Here is an 18,536-nt window from a genome sequence, read left to right as displayed (position 1 = left end):
GTTATTTTGATATGAAAATATTAAAAATCATTAATATTATTTTAACAAATCTAAAGATATTTAGAAAGTTATGAATTATTGAGAAAAATAAAGGTTAATAAGAAGGTAAATTTGACGTATATATTAATTAAATATCGACAAGGAAAAGGATAATTTTGAAATGAAAGTCAAGGTGAAAACTAGGTCAAGGTGAAAAGATAAAAGAAAGGTGAAGAAGATACAAAATTAGATCATTTCTAATATTCAAAGCAGACAGGATGTATGATCGAAGCCTCGTGCTCTTCTTATTTAGCAGTAAATAGAAACTAGTCTGGCAATTCATCAAATTAATTAATGTATATTTAGATATGGATACACGTGGAAATATCATATGCATACTTATCTCAAAATAAAAAAAGTTGATATCATTCGAAAGATGTTTGATCTGTATAAACTTATTCAACTTATGTTTCAATATATTTTATAACTATCGTTAAAAAAACAAGCTGTTAATTAAATGTTATTAATTAAAATTAATAAAATGAAGAATTATCAAGGAGCAAAAATTATTCAAGAAGTAAAATCTTTATTTCATGGTAAAATTGTAACGTATTTGGTTCTTTTCTTATTCATACATATTCATATAATTTCAAAAGAGCCAACATTACATATATACTGTGAATGAATATTCTAAAGATACTTATTAACTTTTTCATAATTAATTCAAATTAATGTTGCATATGTACAATATAATTTTGTTGTTTATTATAAATAATTAAATAATAAATATACTTTTTTTCCATGAAATAAATATCATATTTTAATTTTTTAATCTATTTACAAAATTTTCTTTACAAAAACATTTAAAAAATATATATTTCTATAATTTATAATTATTAGTAAAATCTTATGTTTAAAAAAAAATCTTTAAAAAAAAATTGATCTTGAAAGGATTAATTATGTAATTGTCATAATGTGTCATATATTGTTTTCCTAAAAAATCTAGAAGGCTTGTCATTTCTTATTTATCAATCGTGCAAAAAAATATATTACATCAGAAAATCAATACTTTAAATCAGATTAAATTTAGATAATTTCATTAAACAATAAAGTTGAAATTTATATCTCTTTTAATTTTCGATAAAATAGTTGATAATTAATAGATTTAATTTTACAGATATAACTCACTATGTATATATATATAAAAATAATTATTATTTAATAATAAATTATTTTTAAAAATAACTGAATAAATTAGAGCAATCGAAAAGAAATTATTTTTATAATTCAAAGTCTATAAATTTTTTGAAAAGTAGACTTGAAAAAGAATCACTGGATGAGAAACTGATTCTTAAATGAACAAGAAAGTTATATTAATTAATTTTTCAAATTCACTTTTAATATTATAAATTTAATATAATAAATTTACAAGTTTTGAATATATAAAAATAATAGATTTTTTTTTTCATTCCTTTTAATTTTTTTTTATAAAACATATCATTTTATTATCAAATTTTGAGAGAGTTTTTACAGATTGAAAAAGAATAATGCTTTCAAATATTTTATAATATTATTTTAATTGCTTTTATTTGACATTTATATAATATAATGTAATATATATAATATTATATAATATCAATTTAAATTTTTACAAAATAAATATAAATTTTTATTATATTTCGTATGAATGATAATTATAATAAATAAATATATGGTAATCATGCAAAATATTTTAAAAATTTTTTATTAATTTGATATTAAAAAGAAAATAGCTTTTTTCATATATTTTTATATTTTTATATTTTATATTACATATTATTATATTATTATTAGCTTTAAATTATATCTAATATGTTAAAATAATATATAGATAATATATTTAAAATGATAAATATTATAGGATAACATTCTATTTTTTTTTATTTGAATTTACATCATTATGATTTTCAGATAATTCTAAATATATCATCTCTATATTTTATTGTAATAAAAGTTAAAATCAAAAAATAATTGATATTAAAATAATGATAATACAACTTTTATAGGTTATAAAAAAAAGCATTGATATTTTTATAATTTAAATATATTATCATTTACTTTTATATTTGCTTGTAAATAATAAAAGATATTTTAAAAAAATATTAATATATTAGTATGAATACATAGTAATGAAAATAAATTTTTTCTATTCACTACAAATACAATTTTGATTTTATTGTGAATTGTGTGCTTAAATTAGATGATTAATATCTGCAAACACCGGTTTGGATCAATTTCAAATGAAGTAAGTTTTATGCTCTGAATGTGCTTTATCATTTACATTATTTGAAGTTGTAGCAATATAATAAACCTCTTTCAAATCGAAGGTATCATTGAACAATTGACACTTGACCTAGAATTGTACTATATATATATATATGCAATCTATGTTTAGAAAAGGTGATCTCTAATTTTTTTTTTTTTTTTTATCTGTAACGATTCGAGAACTTTTATTGCAATACATTTAATACAATATTTTTAAATGATCGTTTAAAAAAAAATAAATTTCTTAATAATTATTAAATATTGTGCATGCAATTCAATTTTTTTTTCTTTTTTTTTTTTTTTTTGCATTTTTTCCATATTTTGTATCTAATATAAAGATAAAATAAATATAATTTTATATAATGCAAGTAAAAATGGGTAGAACATGCAACTTGGAAAATATATTCTTTTTGAGAATATATCAATATTTATCTTTTTCTCCGCAAATATAGCATCCGTTTCTCTGCAGCTGTTGAACGTTTGTCGAAACATCGCGACGTTGCAATTTGTTTTAGAATTTATGGTTGTTCATTTCACTAAATGGAAACGAACTGCAATATTTCTTTTTTGATAATGTAGTTCTATAGTGACGTATAATGAATATATTTTTAGATCACTGTTGTGGTTGTTTAAAAATAAATGTGCTAGAATTGTACCAATCATAAATGTTTAACTTTTTTTAATCTCCAAATTGAATACAATTGAATCTAGTGAAAATTTTTTATTTTTTATAGCATCAATATATATCTTATATATACATTCGTATTTTATATTTTTCTGTTTGTTCAAATAAAATAAGTAAAAAATTTAAGATATGGTCATAAGGATTAAAATATAAAAATATCTATTAAAGATTATTTTTTAGTTTGAAGCAATTTTTAAACAATATATAAGTAATAACTTTTAACTTGAAAAATAAATTTTACTTAGAATTTAAAATAATTTAAAATATATTTATATTAATATTTTTGTATATCAATTTTTATACTTTCAATCTCATCCTTTAAATTTTCTATTTATTTTGTTTGAAAATTTCGTATTCTATATCATTGGATAATAAATTTTTATTCTATATCATTGCCATGAACTTTTTATATAAACAAATGTATGTAGTTAAATTAATATTAATAAAAATCTCATTTTTTGTGCATAATTGAATTCTTTAAAATTCTGCATTGTTAAAAAAATTATTATATTTAGAAATAATTCTGAATCAAAAAAATATAATCAAAGAAGTATGTTGATAAAAATTCTATAAAAAAAAACCATAAATAAAATTTTCATCATAAATATTATTATTTATAATATATATGTATAATATATATAATGTTTTAATATATATAAATGTATATAATTTTAATAAAAAATTATATATGATATATATATTTATATATAATACACTAATAAAAATATTAGAGATATTCTAAATTTAAAAATTTAAAAAAAGCTGAGCAACTTTAAATTTGATCAATACTTAATACTTATCTTAATACTTCTTAATCTTAATATCAATTTTCAAAAAAAAAAAAAAAATAGAATAAAAATTTCAACAATCATCTTTGAAATATTTAATTTTATAAATATTTAATATAAATCTTTTAAACTAATTAAAATTATAATCAAAATTGTTATAATCCTTATTATTAATCTTAAATTGACTTTCAAGGAATCAGGATTTTCAAAGACTCAAAAGAATCATTATTTGATTTGAAATTATTTTACAGTAATGAAAAATGGACGAAAATTAAATGTCCAATAAAAGAAATATTATTTTTTTATATATTTTTCAATAATATTTTCGTATACTTCTTTTTGTTATAAATATATTGTAATATTTGAGATATTTCTTCGAAAATAATTCTATTTTTCAACAAATGTTTTTTAATATATACATATCAACTGCAAATGAAAAATAAATCATATATATGTTATTTTTAAAAGTATATTATATAGATATATTATATAAATATATTGTATAGATATATTGTTAGGGAATACATTTGAAATTCTGAAGAGTGTTTCAAGTGTTACTTTTCGCAAGATATTGCGTTGAGAGTGAAAATTACTCTCGAACTAGTCACTTCCAACGTAATTTCTATTTGTAAAAAATCAAGAGAAATTCTCGAGAATTTTACTTCTATATCTATTTACACCCTCAAGCTATGTATCCATTTTCTTTCAATGATTACTCTCTCCAAGAGAAATATGTTCTCAAATGTATGTCTACTTTTGAAATTTTTATTCTTAAATAGAAAACTTCATTGAGAATTTATTATATGATAGAAGACTAGAGAGAGTCAACCGAGAATCTCAGTTTCAAAATATAAAATTATTATAATCATATTATTAGAATAGAGGACACATAGATAAACCAGTTTTTTTCATTTTTTGATCTTAATAAAAATGATTATAACATGCCATATTTAATCAAATATATATAGGATTTTTAGCAGATCAATAATGCATTATTGTATCTATTAACTTTTCCACAATTCTATGAATGTTGATTTATCAGAAATTTTATAATTAAAAATAATTAACATTTTTCAAATTATCATGAATTTTTTCTAAGATAATTTCAAGAACAATATATTTTTAAAATATATATTTTATCAATTATAACAATATGGTAATGAAAATATATTCATATTATTAAAGAAAAGACGATGATTTTAAAAATTAAAAAAAAAATAATCTTGAAAAAAGAGATATGAATCGTAATCTTTACTGATAAACCAGTTTTTTTCTCATACATTTTTTTGTATCTAGATATGTTAAGTACTGTATCTAAATCGAAAATATAATATGAAAATGGATAAAATAAACAAAACATTTTGTACTAATTTGAATTAATTTAATTTATTAAATAATTAAAAATTATCTAATGTAATAACAACTGAAGTGTTATAATATTTTTCTAATATCTTTCAGAGTTAGTCTATGATCAAAGCTGGCTATAGATATAATGAATTAAAAAATTATTCTGAATTAAAATGAATTATTAGAAACTTAATAATAATAAAATAATATAATATCAAGAAATGTTATTATGAAATATTATTTTTTTTTCTTCTTTTATCTTTCACATTTTAATAATAAAATAAAGATTTCTTAACTAATTATACATAAATTATAATATATTTAAATAAGTTTAAACAAAACATAAAAATTATTTTCTTAGCAATAAAATAATAATTTAAATCTTTACAGAAATAATAAAAACTTGAATAAGAAATAAAATTACAAGTCAAATAATCTTAAATATTCACTTTGACTTCAAAAACACTTTAAATCATTTATAAAAGAAATATTATTGTAATAGGTAGTTTGATAAACAAATTTTCAAATATTCATTCATCATTTGTATTATAAATAATATAACAATGTAAACTTCAACATAAAATTTTCAAGAAAAAATATTTATTTACATAACCAATTTTTCAATAAATAATAATAATTCTTTATCAATATACAATAGCAACGACAGAGATAAATAACTGGTACAGTAAAAGTTATTTTTTTTTCTACTATATCACATTTTTGCGATACAGTATACGTAGATGAATTATTATTAACAATGAAATATTATCAACCCTTATAAGTTATACCAACATCTATCTCCCATATATATTCAAACATTTCTCTCGAGCCACCACTTTCAACACAGTGTCTATATTTTCTATAGAAATACTCTTGAGAGTAATTCACAATAATTTCACTCTCAAATAGACACGTGCCTTTAGAAAAATAAAGCTATTCATTTTAATTGGAATAGTAGACCATGTATTTCGAGTCTTATTTATAGACACTTTCGTTCGTAATTCGAGATCAAAGAGTAACTAAAAAAAGTACACTTTCATGACCTAAATTTCTATAATTTATTCTCTTCGATTCTAAGTATTCGAATGTAAAATGTAATTTCAAAATATTCTTAAAAAGTGATTGTAAAATAATTGAAATTTCCTCAAAATAATTGTTCGAAGTTTTAAACGATTCGAATGAAATTATCACGAAAAATCTTATCATCAAAACATGAAAGATTTTTTAAAACCTATCTTCCTCGCTATAAAAGCTTGTTTGCAGATCATTCAAATCGTAACTCGTACCTTGTAAATCAAGTTTCAATTCATTTGTTTGGGTTTGCCGACATCAAAGGATAAGCAGAAATATAAAAGAGCGCAGGTATTCGTAAATTGAACAGAAAAGCAAATGCTACGGGCTAAACATGCAATGATTGGATTTGTTCTTTCATTTATTTATCCTTTGACGTATTCGTTTCGTTCGTTTTCTTTATTTATATACAGTGGTTCACAAAAGTATTTGAATATTTGCTGTAAATAAAACTGTTAAATTTGTATATATTTAGATTTAAATTGTGAAAATACTGTTAAAATTATATAAATACCTGAGAATTATAATGGCACAAATCATATGGAAATTATTTTGAGAAATAATTTTTTATTTTTAAATCATATTTATAAATTAATATTTAAGAAAAGAATAATATTCTTTGTATATTTTTATACTCTGATTATACTATTGATTTCAAATTTGGCTTTAATTTATAATTATTTTGTTGAAATAATTTATACCAATTAATTTGAAATGTGAAATTATAGCATAATTCCATTTTTATTGATTAAACTTACATTATTATAATTTTTAGCTATATATATATATATAAACAAATTATTTTAGAAAAATATCACTTTAAGGAAAGAAAAGAAAAATTTTAAATATAAATATATAAAATATTCTAATTTTAAAAATACTTCCAAATAAAATTAGATTTATGAAAGAAAATTAAAAGGATTGAGTTTTGAAGATTAATGTTAAAATATTCTATGTACAAAATATTACATTTTATACGTGCAAAATTTCATTAAAATCAAAATTTTCAAATGAAATAAATTTTCTTGTCACGTATGATATCTTTCTTAAACACATATTTCTATGATATATTGTACATACGTGTATTGTATTTTAACATAATCAAATAAAAAAAATTTACGAAATGATTTGTTTTCCAAACACGAGCAAGGTCCAAATATACGTCATCAGTTAGATAATCTAAATCGCGTGACGATCACGACTAGACGACTATAGGAATTTCCCATTTTGTTGTTTCTCACGTTCTTAGGTCTTTGTTCCTGTGTTATTTTAGCATTTATCTCCCACGTTTCTTAATGATATACATGTTTGTCAAACTCTTGTTACAAATAAGACAAAATTCTTTTTTATTTCTGAAAAATTTCTTTCTATGCTTATCGGTAAAAAATTTTATTATAAAAATTTTGTAAGTTATATTTATGTGGATATTAATATGTATAAAAATGTGTAAAATAATGTATTAAATTAAAAATGGCAGTTAAGATTTATTTATTATATAAGTTAATTATATAAATACAATTGATATTGCAAAGCAAATGAAATTATTCTCTTTCATTTAAATCACGATCTTGCATAAATTTGTTTGTAAACTTAATAAATAAATTTTAAACTAACATTTTTTTATATCAATTTCTGTTTGCTTTGACCTTTATAATCGTTATAATCGATTTTGATATCGTACAAATATATTAAACTGTATGTTATTGATAATTATTGTTACTAGTTTTATCATTATTCATAATAATTATTGGAATAATTACAATAATTAATTATACATAATGTTATATATTATATATATATCAATTATTTAAATGTATAATAATTTTATATATATTTATTAATGATTTTTATTAATGAAAAACTTTGAAAATATTATTTAATATTATTTTTTATATTTGATAAGAAATTATTGACAAATGAGATCTATTAGATTATATTTTTATTTAATATAAAATATTTGCAAAAAGAAAAAATTTTCTAATAAAAGCATTTTTATATAACTGTTGTATCAGTTTTCATCAAACTATTATAATTTATTTATATTTCTTATTTTTTATTTTTTTATTCATTTAACATTACAGTGCTTTTACAACAGATATTATATTATATAGATATTATATAGATATTACACAGATATTATTTTCTATTATATAATTAATAATAACGTTCATTATTCAATTTTAATTTTCTTCAATTACTTTCCATGTTATACCAAACTCAAACCATCAAAAAGTCATAAAAAAGAAAAAGCATTTCTCTCGAAATATCATTAAATTCTAATAAATTATATGATTACATGAATATAAAACAAGAGAAAATATTTAGATTATATTTCAATTAATATAACATATATTTAAATAATGTTTTTTAACATTGTGAATTATGAAAGAAATTTTTAAAAAATCGTCAATTTTTCTTTCAAATAAATTTAAGAATATTAAATTTTAAAAATTTGAATTATTTAATGATAATTAAAACAGATTTTACTAAATCGTACAAATATTTTTCGTATTTTTATTTTATCTTTAGATATAGTTAATTTATTATTGTAATATTTATTTATATAAAATATTTTTAAAAAATCCATTATCTAAATATTTTAAAAATATAAAATCCCATAAATACTGCTCAATAAATTTCTTTGATAATATTTATAATATTTAGTCCTATTATATTATAATATTATATATAAAATTATTTTATTATATAAAAATTATTTCATTTTAATTTTTAAGTTAAATCAAGTTAATATACACATGCAGAAAAGTGTATTAAAATTTTGAATTTCGTTTTAATACTTAAATCACATAAAAATGTGCTACTATACACGTACATGGATATGTGTATACTTTTAATCGTATGACGACACAGACGTGACAAGCATGATTTTCGTAATGCCGAGGATATTTTCGAACGAGTTATTCTGGTAATCAGTCCACTAATATACGCACCCTTTTCCCAACCGGAAAAATGCCAATGATGTTCGATATATTTATGTGCTACTGTATTAACAAATTCCATTCTTAATCTTCTTTATGTTGTCTAAAGACTGAATGAGAAAATACGATGGACTATTTTTGGAAGTAATTCCACTTTTTCTTTTCTCGTTATTACTTTCTGGCACAGAAATATTTCAAACGTTTTTGAAAATGTATTTTTTATTTATGTTATTATAGCAAGAACCATTTAAGAGATGATTCTACTATTCATTTAAGAAAGGAAAAAAGTTTGTCTATAAGCTTTTATAATAATTTGTTTGAAAAGATAGATTTAAGAGTATCCTGCAAAGTTATAAATTGTTAATTCTAGATTAATTGTGTAATAATATATTATTTTTTCAAATTATTGTTTTTATTATTTTATATAATAATTTTTATGATTAAGTTATAAAAAAATTCAATATTTTGGAATATTTAGTTTGAAATTATATATAAATATTACATAATTTATATTTGTAATTATTTTTTGAAAATATAGTAACAAAAATGAGTATCTTGTTGATTATAAATAAAGTTTTTATTGTGTAGAGAATTATATTTTTTATATTTTAGAATATTATATATTTAAAATAAATTCTTATATATTTTTTTATTTTTTTTAATTATTTTGATTACTTTTGTTATATTGTATATGTAAAATTTATATTTAATTCATGAATTAAAAATAATATCTATTTTTCTATATTAAATTAATTATGTTATTAAATCTTTTCATATCTAAATCTTTAAAATACTAAAAATGCACGTACAAAACATTGATACTTGATGATATTTATTTTATTACTAGTAACTAATGAATGATATTAAATATAACATCTAGTAAATATAACATCTAGTAAATTAATAGAAAGAAATAAATTTAAAAATTTTGATAAATATTTATTTTAATATTAATGTACATTCATAATTTAAAAATTTTATAGAAATAAAATATACAATTTAATTGATTTTAAATTAATCTAATTGATTTATTTGTTAATTTAATAAACATAATAAAAATAATTTTTAAAAATATTTATAAAATTTTATAAAATTTAGAATTATATATATTTAATACTTAAAACTAAAAAAAATAATAAAATATAATAATAATAAAATAATTTAAAAAAAACTTTATAAATATAATAAAATTTTATTATTAATATTAATTTTCAATACTGGTTTTAATTAAATTGTTTATTATTGTTTATTAATTGTTAATAGCGTTTGGATTGAAAAATATAATTACATAGTAAGTATTGAAAAGAAAGAGCTATCTTATTTACATTTGTGGAAGAAACAGGTTAATCTCTCAACGAAAAGTTGTGAGAAGAGTGGAAAGTCAGCACTAAGAATAACACAACATTATTCGATTTGAGAGAGTAAAAGTATCCTGAAAGGAAAGAAAATGATTTGCAAAAGTTGTAAGAGTGCATCGTAAAGGATGTTTTTACTTTCTTTCCCGTAGTAATAATATTGACCTGAAGCAATAAAACATAATTTAAAGATATTCTTGTAGAATTGAAAGCAAGTGTTTCTAAAAAAAAAAAAAGACTTTTCGCTATGAAATAAACGATACAGGAAAAATTGTAAAATCTAAGGAATAATTTTTAATTTTGAAACATTGTTTTCTATTTTCGTTTATTTCATCTTAATTCTCTGACTATTTTTTTCTCTGATAGATAGAAATATTTCAAATAATATTATAATAATATCATAATAAATTATAAATAATTTATAATATTTATGTTTCTTTATTATATTTTCATTAATCATTTTATTAAAACTGCAACTTTTTTTTAAATTGATTTTGATAATATATGTTTGTTTTTTCTTCTAGAAAATTGTCAATATTTTATCTTTATACAAATTTTTATAAATATGACATTATGATGATTTGATATCAAAAATTTTACATCTAACTTCTTAGGTGTAAAAGATTTATAAGATTTTTATAATATTACTTTTTACATAAATCTCTTTTAATATTGCAATATTAAATATAGGAATAATCTATTTTTTAAAAATTATTTTTTTTTATCAATGTTTATCATTGTTACAAAGATATTAATATATAATGATATTAAAGCTAAGAAATATACAACAAATGAACTTGAATGAATATATATATATATATATATATATATATATATATATATATATATATATATTACATTTCAAATTTACTTTTGTGCAAAGTTTTATTTTTCTAGTTATTTTCAGAAAAATTCTTGGTACATTTTATGTAAAAAAGTAAATTTGTTTTAATATCATATGTTTTAATAAGAAAAAATAATCCATATTTCTTTCAAAAATTTTAATTTTTATTATTTCATTATTAAAAATTTGAATTATGATTTAATCAGCAAATATATATATATATATATATATATATATATATATATATATATACAATTAAATTATTTAATTGTTATGTACAGTATTAAAACTGAGATAGATATTATAATAAATTTAATAGCAAACATATTAAATTAATTATTAATAATTATTACAATAATTAAACATATTATTAAATACTTGTAATACATAAATTAATTAAGTAATATTAAATAATTTATTACAATGTATAATAATGTCAATATAATATATTTTAACATTATATATAGAACATGTATATGTATAGAAATTTATATTTTTATACATAAACGATTCTAAAGAGATGCAGAACTTAAATAAAAATTTTATTTACAAAATATTATAGTACTATTTTATCCCAAATATTTTATCTTTTATATATTTCTATCATGCTGCATAAATGATTGAATTTCCTATAAATGCGACATTCTTCATTCATAATAAATTATGAAAAACTTTGTTTTTATGTTATATGTTTTTTGTACTATTTCCAGGGTGGATTCGCGAAAGTTTTTCTGATGACTGATGTCAATAATGGAAATGAATACGCATGCAAGATTATCAGGAAAAACCGAATGCAAAAAATCCATATGCAAAAGGTTTGTTTATTATTAATTAGTTAATTATTATTTATACGAATTAATACGTTATATAATTATTTCTCTTTATTTTTAAATTTATTATTAACATGTAACATTGTGATTTTTAATATTATATAATTTACATCATGGATACATACAAGATATTTCATGCATCTGGATCTAGCTTCTAAGAAAATAGAATAAAATTTTATATGGCAAAATGAAACGACATTGAGTTTATATGTTTGATCTAAAAGAAAAAATTGCAAGAATATTTTCTGTAATGAAAATTTTTATATTTATTTTTATTTCTTTTAATCAAATTTTCTATGTTATATTCATGTATTAGTATCAAAAATTCAATAAAAAATATTTTAATCTTATATGAAATTTAGCGAATGAAGAACAAAAAGCGAAGTGTCGTATTTATATTTTTCTTTATGTTTTTTATACAATAGTTATCAGAAAAAAGACTCTCCATTATTAAAATATTTTATTATCCGAATTGTACACAATCTTAAATCACAATAAAAACACGATGGAAACTTTTATTGCTTCTTTTATTGAAATCTTTCTATGAAATTGAAATTAACGAACAGAATATTTCTCAAGATGTAAAAAAATTTATTGCGATATTGCATATAATACCAAAATGCAAAAAGAAAAAGAATGCAATAAAACATTGATGTCATAAAATGACTGCAATGTGATAAAAATTATAACGAATAGAATATTGTTAACAATATATTTTAAATTCTAATATTAAAATAATAGATGTATAGATTAAAAGTGTCAATGAAAATATATTTCTTCATTTTAAAAAATTCGAGATATTAGAAAAAAAAGATTGTGATGGTTCGAAACTTAGACGAAATGCAATTTTTACTCAGTTTTGTATGTTAAAAAAAATTGTGTAATTTCTTTTTTTGTAAAAATATAGAATAATTAAAAAAAATTCATCAAGTATTTTATTATTCGAAAATTTTCTTATGCAAACGGCCTTGACTTCCTGTTAATTCGAATAATAATTCTATTATATGGTTATAAAGGTAAAATATTTCTAAAATTAATTAATTCTTGATATTTCTATGATATTCAAATATCTTGATATTTCTTTTATAAAATTTATTTGACTTGAATAAAAAAAGATAAAATTCTATTTAAAAAAGAACTTTCCATTGAAATTCCTTTTCTAAATTATATCCACATATGAAACGATAAACTATAAAAATAAAAATAATTTAATTATATTCTATGAAATTTTACACTATTTTTTATTGTTTAAGAATTATATAAATCAATTATATGGAAAACTTTATATATTTTATTACAAATTCTTATTATTACAAGTAAAGATTCAAGATATTTTTACAAAAAAAGATTCCACATTGTGATTCCATCATGAAGATGAATTATTTGTCACAAAATCATATGTGCGTTATAATCATTTGATTCCATTCCAAAGAATAGTTTTTTTATATTATTCCAATTGAATAATTTAAAAATACATGTAATAAAATATATAAAATTTGTGTATTTAAACAATTGTATATCTCTACCTATAGACATAAATATTACCTATTACGTAAATATATCAAGATATCTATTTATCTATATGTATTCTTAATTTTCACTTTTTAGAAAGTAAAAAATATAATAAATGTGTAGAAATATTTATATATCTTTTATTTTGATAGAACTTAAAGATTAAGTTCTATCTACTAGGTTAACCTCAGAAAAAAGTTAGGCAAAGTTATTAGTTATAGTTTTATTGTTGTATTTAGAAAATACACATATATTATTATTTCAAAAAATTTATTATTATTATTATTATATAGTTTCAAAATATTATTTATTATTATTTATAACTTTAACATTATTACTAAAAGAAGTGTTCAGAGTGTTTATAGAAATTGATATATATATAATTTATTGAAAAAAAAAATTTATATGTTTGTATGTTATAATATTTAATTATAAATAATAATACGTGTATAAAAATCATTTAAATAGAATAATAATGTGCAATGAATATATGAATTAATCAAAACTCTTATTATATTAAATTGGAAATTTTTATTTTGTAAAATATAGATATTTAAAATTATTTATCTTTTATTATTTATATATTATTTAAATATTTTTAGAACTAAAATATAAATATATAGAAATGAAATTCTTTCTTGTTATCATTAATTTCTAATAATGAACAAAAATTATCTTAAAAATATTTAAATTAAGATCCGAATTTGAATTAGAAATTTTTGAAGATGCAAATTATTTAAAAATTATTATTTTTATTTTGTTTTATCAATTTTTATTCAGTAATTTTAAACAATACTTCAATTTTAGTTTCCTGCAAATAATAATATTTCTTGCAATATATATAAAAATAAATAAATGAAAAAATTTAAACTAAATTTGGATCACAGAAAATGATCACTTTACTTTTTTCCAAGAAAATCGTAAATAAATATCATTTTACATATTTAACACATCAATAAATTCATGATATATAAAAAAAAAAAGAAAAAAAATATTATACTTGATGATGCAATAAAGCAAAGAATTAAAAAGCCAAAAAAATTGAGCCAAAAAGTAAAATTTCAAGTATCACAAAAAATTTTAAGGAAATTTATATAAAATTAATATATAAAATAATACACATATATTAATTACATATAAAATTAAACAGACAAATTATTTGTTCACAGAAAATAATCATGCAATTTTAATTTTAATATATAAATATATATATACAATTATATTTATATATAAGTTGTTAATAGTTTCAACTCTTCACTTGTAATTACGTAACAGCTTTTAGCTCTTTCTTTCTAGGATTAAGAAAAAAAATAGAGCGAACGAATAATTAGAAATATTTTCCTCTTTTAAAACAACTAAATTGCAAAATTATAGAAAATAATTGTTTGAAACTTTTCAGGTGGGCAGAAAATGATTCGGTATAATAATGATCTATGTATTTCTTGTAGATCGCACGTGAGATTATGATTCACAAAGAGCTGAATCACATGAATGTTGTCCAGCTGCATCACTACTTCGAGGATAATCTTAACGTGTACATGCTTCTGGAAGCCTGTCCTCGAAAGGTATCATGTGTCTCGTACCTACCTGCTCGCACAATTTCCTACGACGCATTCCCTCTACACATTCGCAAGAATTTCCTAACCTTCTCCTTTCGAGTCGAACCCCGTTGTATTCGAAGAATGAGAGGAGTTCGCTTACCTACTGGGTAAAGTCTCGCTTTTCCAAAGAATTTGCTCGGAGAGATCATCGCCAGATTCATTGAATATTTTCAGGTTATGCTTAAGATGCTGTAAGAATTTATGACCTGCTTTTAAAAGAGATGAATCGCTCTTTTCTTCGAGCTTCTATTTTCATTCAAAATTATATTCTTCTTTTGAAAATTTTTGAAAAATCTTTACTCTGTTAACATGTTTATTTTTTTATATAATCGTGTTGTTAAAAAAAAATCTATTTAAGTTATTGAAGAAAAATGTGAAAGAATATTATTAATTTTTAACCAGAGTTAAATAATTTGAATTGAACATAATTTGAATTCCAGAATTGAATATTTCGTGGAGAATTATTTAATAAAATTGTTGTTTGATATCGGTTATGCTATTAATTTATTTTTAAATATTTCAAGTTAATTTTTAGAAAAAAAATTTTAGAAAAGAATCATAGTAATCCTGCTTTGCTTCTTGAAGATAGAGAATTCTAGTAACGCAACTTCAAAGTAACGTAAGAATGAATATGTTGTGATTTTGCAATTTTTCAATTTTGCATTAAAATTAATCTGAAAATATTTAAAATTTCCTTGCTTGATTTTTAAAACGAAAATAAAATAAGAATATTAAAATTTAAAAATTATAATAAGTTCACATTTAAAAACATTTCTTAAAAATAATTATATTTCATTAATTTTATTTACATAATAATATTAATTACAAATTTTATCAATATTAAATATAATATAATGGTTAATTAATATACATTTTGAAATAACGAACACTAATTTTGATTAAAATTATATTAACATTATATTATAAAGATTATTAATTAAAATTCTATTCTAAAATATCAAAATATTTTTGGAAAAAATGTAATTTTTCAATGCTTCAACATTTTAATGAATCATATTCGTAAAAGTTGATATATTTGGATAAAAAATTTGTGAAATATATTGTTATTATATTTTTATATTTATAATTATATTATAAATTTCTTTTACATTAATAAATTTTTATTGATCATTAATCATACTTTATATACAATGACAGTTTTAATAATACTGTTATCAAATAAAACAGGAATTCTTGTGATTTTTTGAAAAAAAAATAAATTAAAATCAAATTAAAAAATTATTATGGAGATTGTTGAAATGATGATATCATATAAAATATATCATATCTCTAAAATACTTTTTTAAAAAATTGTAAGATTCTTTTTCACTTGTGTGTGGATTAGGAACGACAATTCATTAAAATCGTCGTTCCAGAAGAATTATAAATCAGATAGAAAAAATAGCTGCAGTATTTTCAGTTTGAGAAACAAAAAACATTCCATGAATTTTTTGTCGACAGTAGAAATATATTTCACATCTTAACGTAAATCGTTGATATGTATTGGATGAAATTATGGACACCGTTTTTTTGCGTGAATAGAAAAGAAAACGAGCACTTGCACTCTCCATGACTAATCATTCACTTGTTTTTACCGTTAGAATGCTGGTTCGTTATCGTTCGATTATCCTTTCTAAAATTATTAACCAACAATCATTGTTACTAACAATCACTTCGTCATCCTGAGAAACAAATAAAAATGTTACAGATTTGTCGTTAAAGTAACTTGAATATTGGTTTGTTAGCCAGTATAATATGATTGTCATGTTCATAATTATACGAATAAATAAAAATTAATGATATATGCAGGATCTTCAGCAAATTTACACTTTGTATTTCCATCATTTTTTAGCATATTATACATAGTATATCGATATTTGATTTTCGTGTTAACAATAAATTTTATTAAATTTCAAATTTTCTTAATTGTTAAGAATATTCCTAAAATTATGTCCACATCTTCAATAATAAATTATAACTAAAATAAAATTTGATTATATATCATTTTATCATATATTATATAATTATCTTTTATATATTTCAAAAAAATTTTTTCGTATTCTATTTTTTTTTTATAATTTCAAAGAAATAAAATAACATTATTTTTTTTTTATATAAAAAATTAGAATTTGATAATTATTGTATACATTTGTTGTTATTGTAATTTGTTGAAGACATACATATTATCGTTAAATATATGACATAATGCTTTGATAAAAAAATTAACGTTAATATTTCTACGAATTCAATGCAGATTTATGAATTCAAGGTTATTTGATGATCATAGTGTTAACTATCGCTAAATTCATCATGATTAGATACAGATGTTATAAAATAAAAAATATTATATCATATTAAAAATATCTTGATAGATATCTGGATAGCTTGACTTTTTATTTTATACTATAAAAAATAGTTTTTTGATAATTTTAAATATTGATTATAAGTAATTATATAGGAAACAAAACGGATTTAAAATTGCTCCATCTACAAATAAATATAAATGTATAATTGTTTTACTGGTTTGGTGCTAAAATTTAGGCTGTTTCTGATAAAATACTAATTCGACATTTGATTGCATCACTGTCAAAAAATATCCAATAAATAATATTCAACTTTCTTTTAATAATTAAAATTCAAAAATGAATTTCTGATGAAAAATATTATCTATAGTATCTAATATATTACTTAAAATGAAAAGAAAAATGTTTATATATATCTTTATCAAATTTAAAAAAAAAATATTATAATTTATGCAATTGAAATTTTGATATATATAGATATGTGTAAAATATTAAAATATAAAAATTAATGCATTTGCCATTTAAGAAAGAAAAATTTGCGTATAAAATTTTAAATAATCAATGTCAAACATTTATCAGAGGATATTTTAAAATTTTATTAAAGTTTCATAATTTTAGTTTTAAAGTAAATAAATTTCAATTAAGAAGATGATGTACAATGTACACAAAATTTCTTTTTCTGTGTATCTTAATATGTAGAAGGATTATCATTGAAAATTATTTGACAAAGATTATAATAAATTATCATTACTTTTTTCCAAAAATAATAAAATAATATCTGCGAATTTTGAAGTAACAATTATCTTTGGATGGAAGAACATTTTCTTTCAAATAAAGTAACGATGCGCTATAAATTCTTAAAGTTATCTCCAAGAAGAAAATCTTCTTCTTCTTCTTTTGAAGTTATCTTTTAAATAAATTTACACCTTCTATGCGTCATTAAATGTAAGATAAAATTATATATTTTGATTTTTTCGT

At 19.1% G+C, this 18,536-nt stretch overlaps 1 protein-coding gene across 2 annotated transcripts in view; it reads left to right on the top strand.

Annotated features, from left to right (window-relative positions):
* Window positions 1–18,536, top strand: part of LOC726051 (serine/threonine-protein kinase PLK1) — a 49,625-nt gene that overhangs the window by 17,317 nt on the left and 13,772 nt on the right. For both annotated transcript variants that reach the window (XM_026439029.1, XM_026439030.1), the window contains exons 2-3: window positions 12,023–12,127; window positions 15,103–15,219. In XM_026439029.1, the coding sequence (XP_026294814.1) occupies window positions 12,023–12,127; window positions 15,103–15,219 (222 nt within the window). The remainder of the gene's footprint in view (window positions 1–12,022; window positions 12,128–15,102; window positions 15,220–18,536) is intronic.

The sequence above is a fragment of the Apis mellifera genome, linkage group LG2 (assembly GCF_003254395.2).
Source record: "Apis mellifera strain DH4 linkage group LG2, Amel_HAv3.1, whole genome shotgun sequence".
Classification (NCBI taxonomy): domain Eukaryota; kingdom Metazoa; phylum Arthropoda; class Insecta; order Hymenoptera; family Apidae; genus Apis; species Apis mellifera.
Note: the sequence above shows the minus strand (reverse complement) of the source record. Positions and strands in the feature narration are given on the sequence as shown.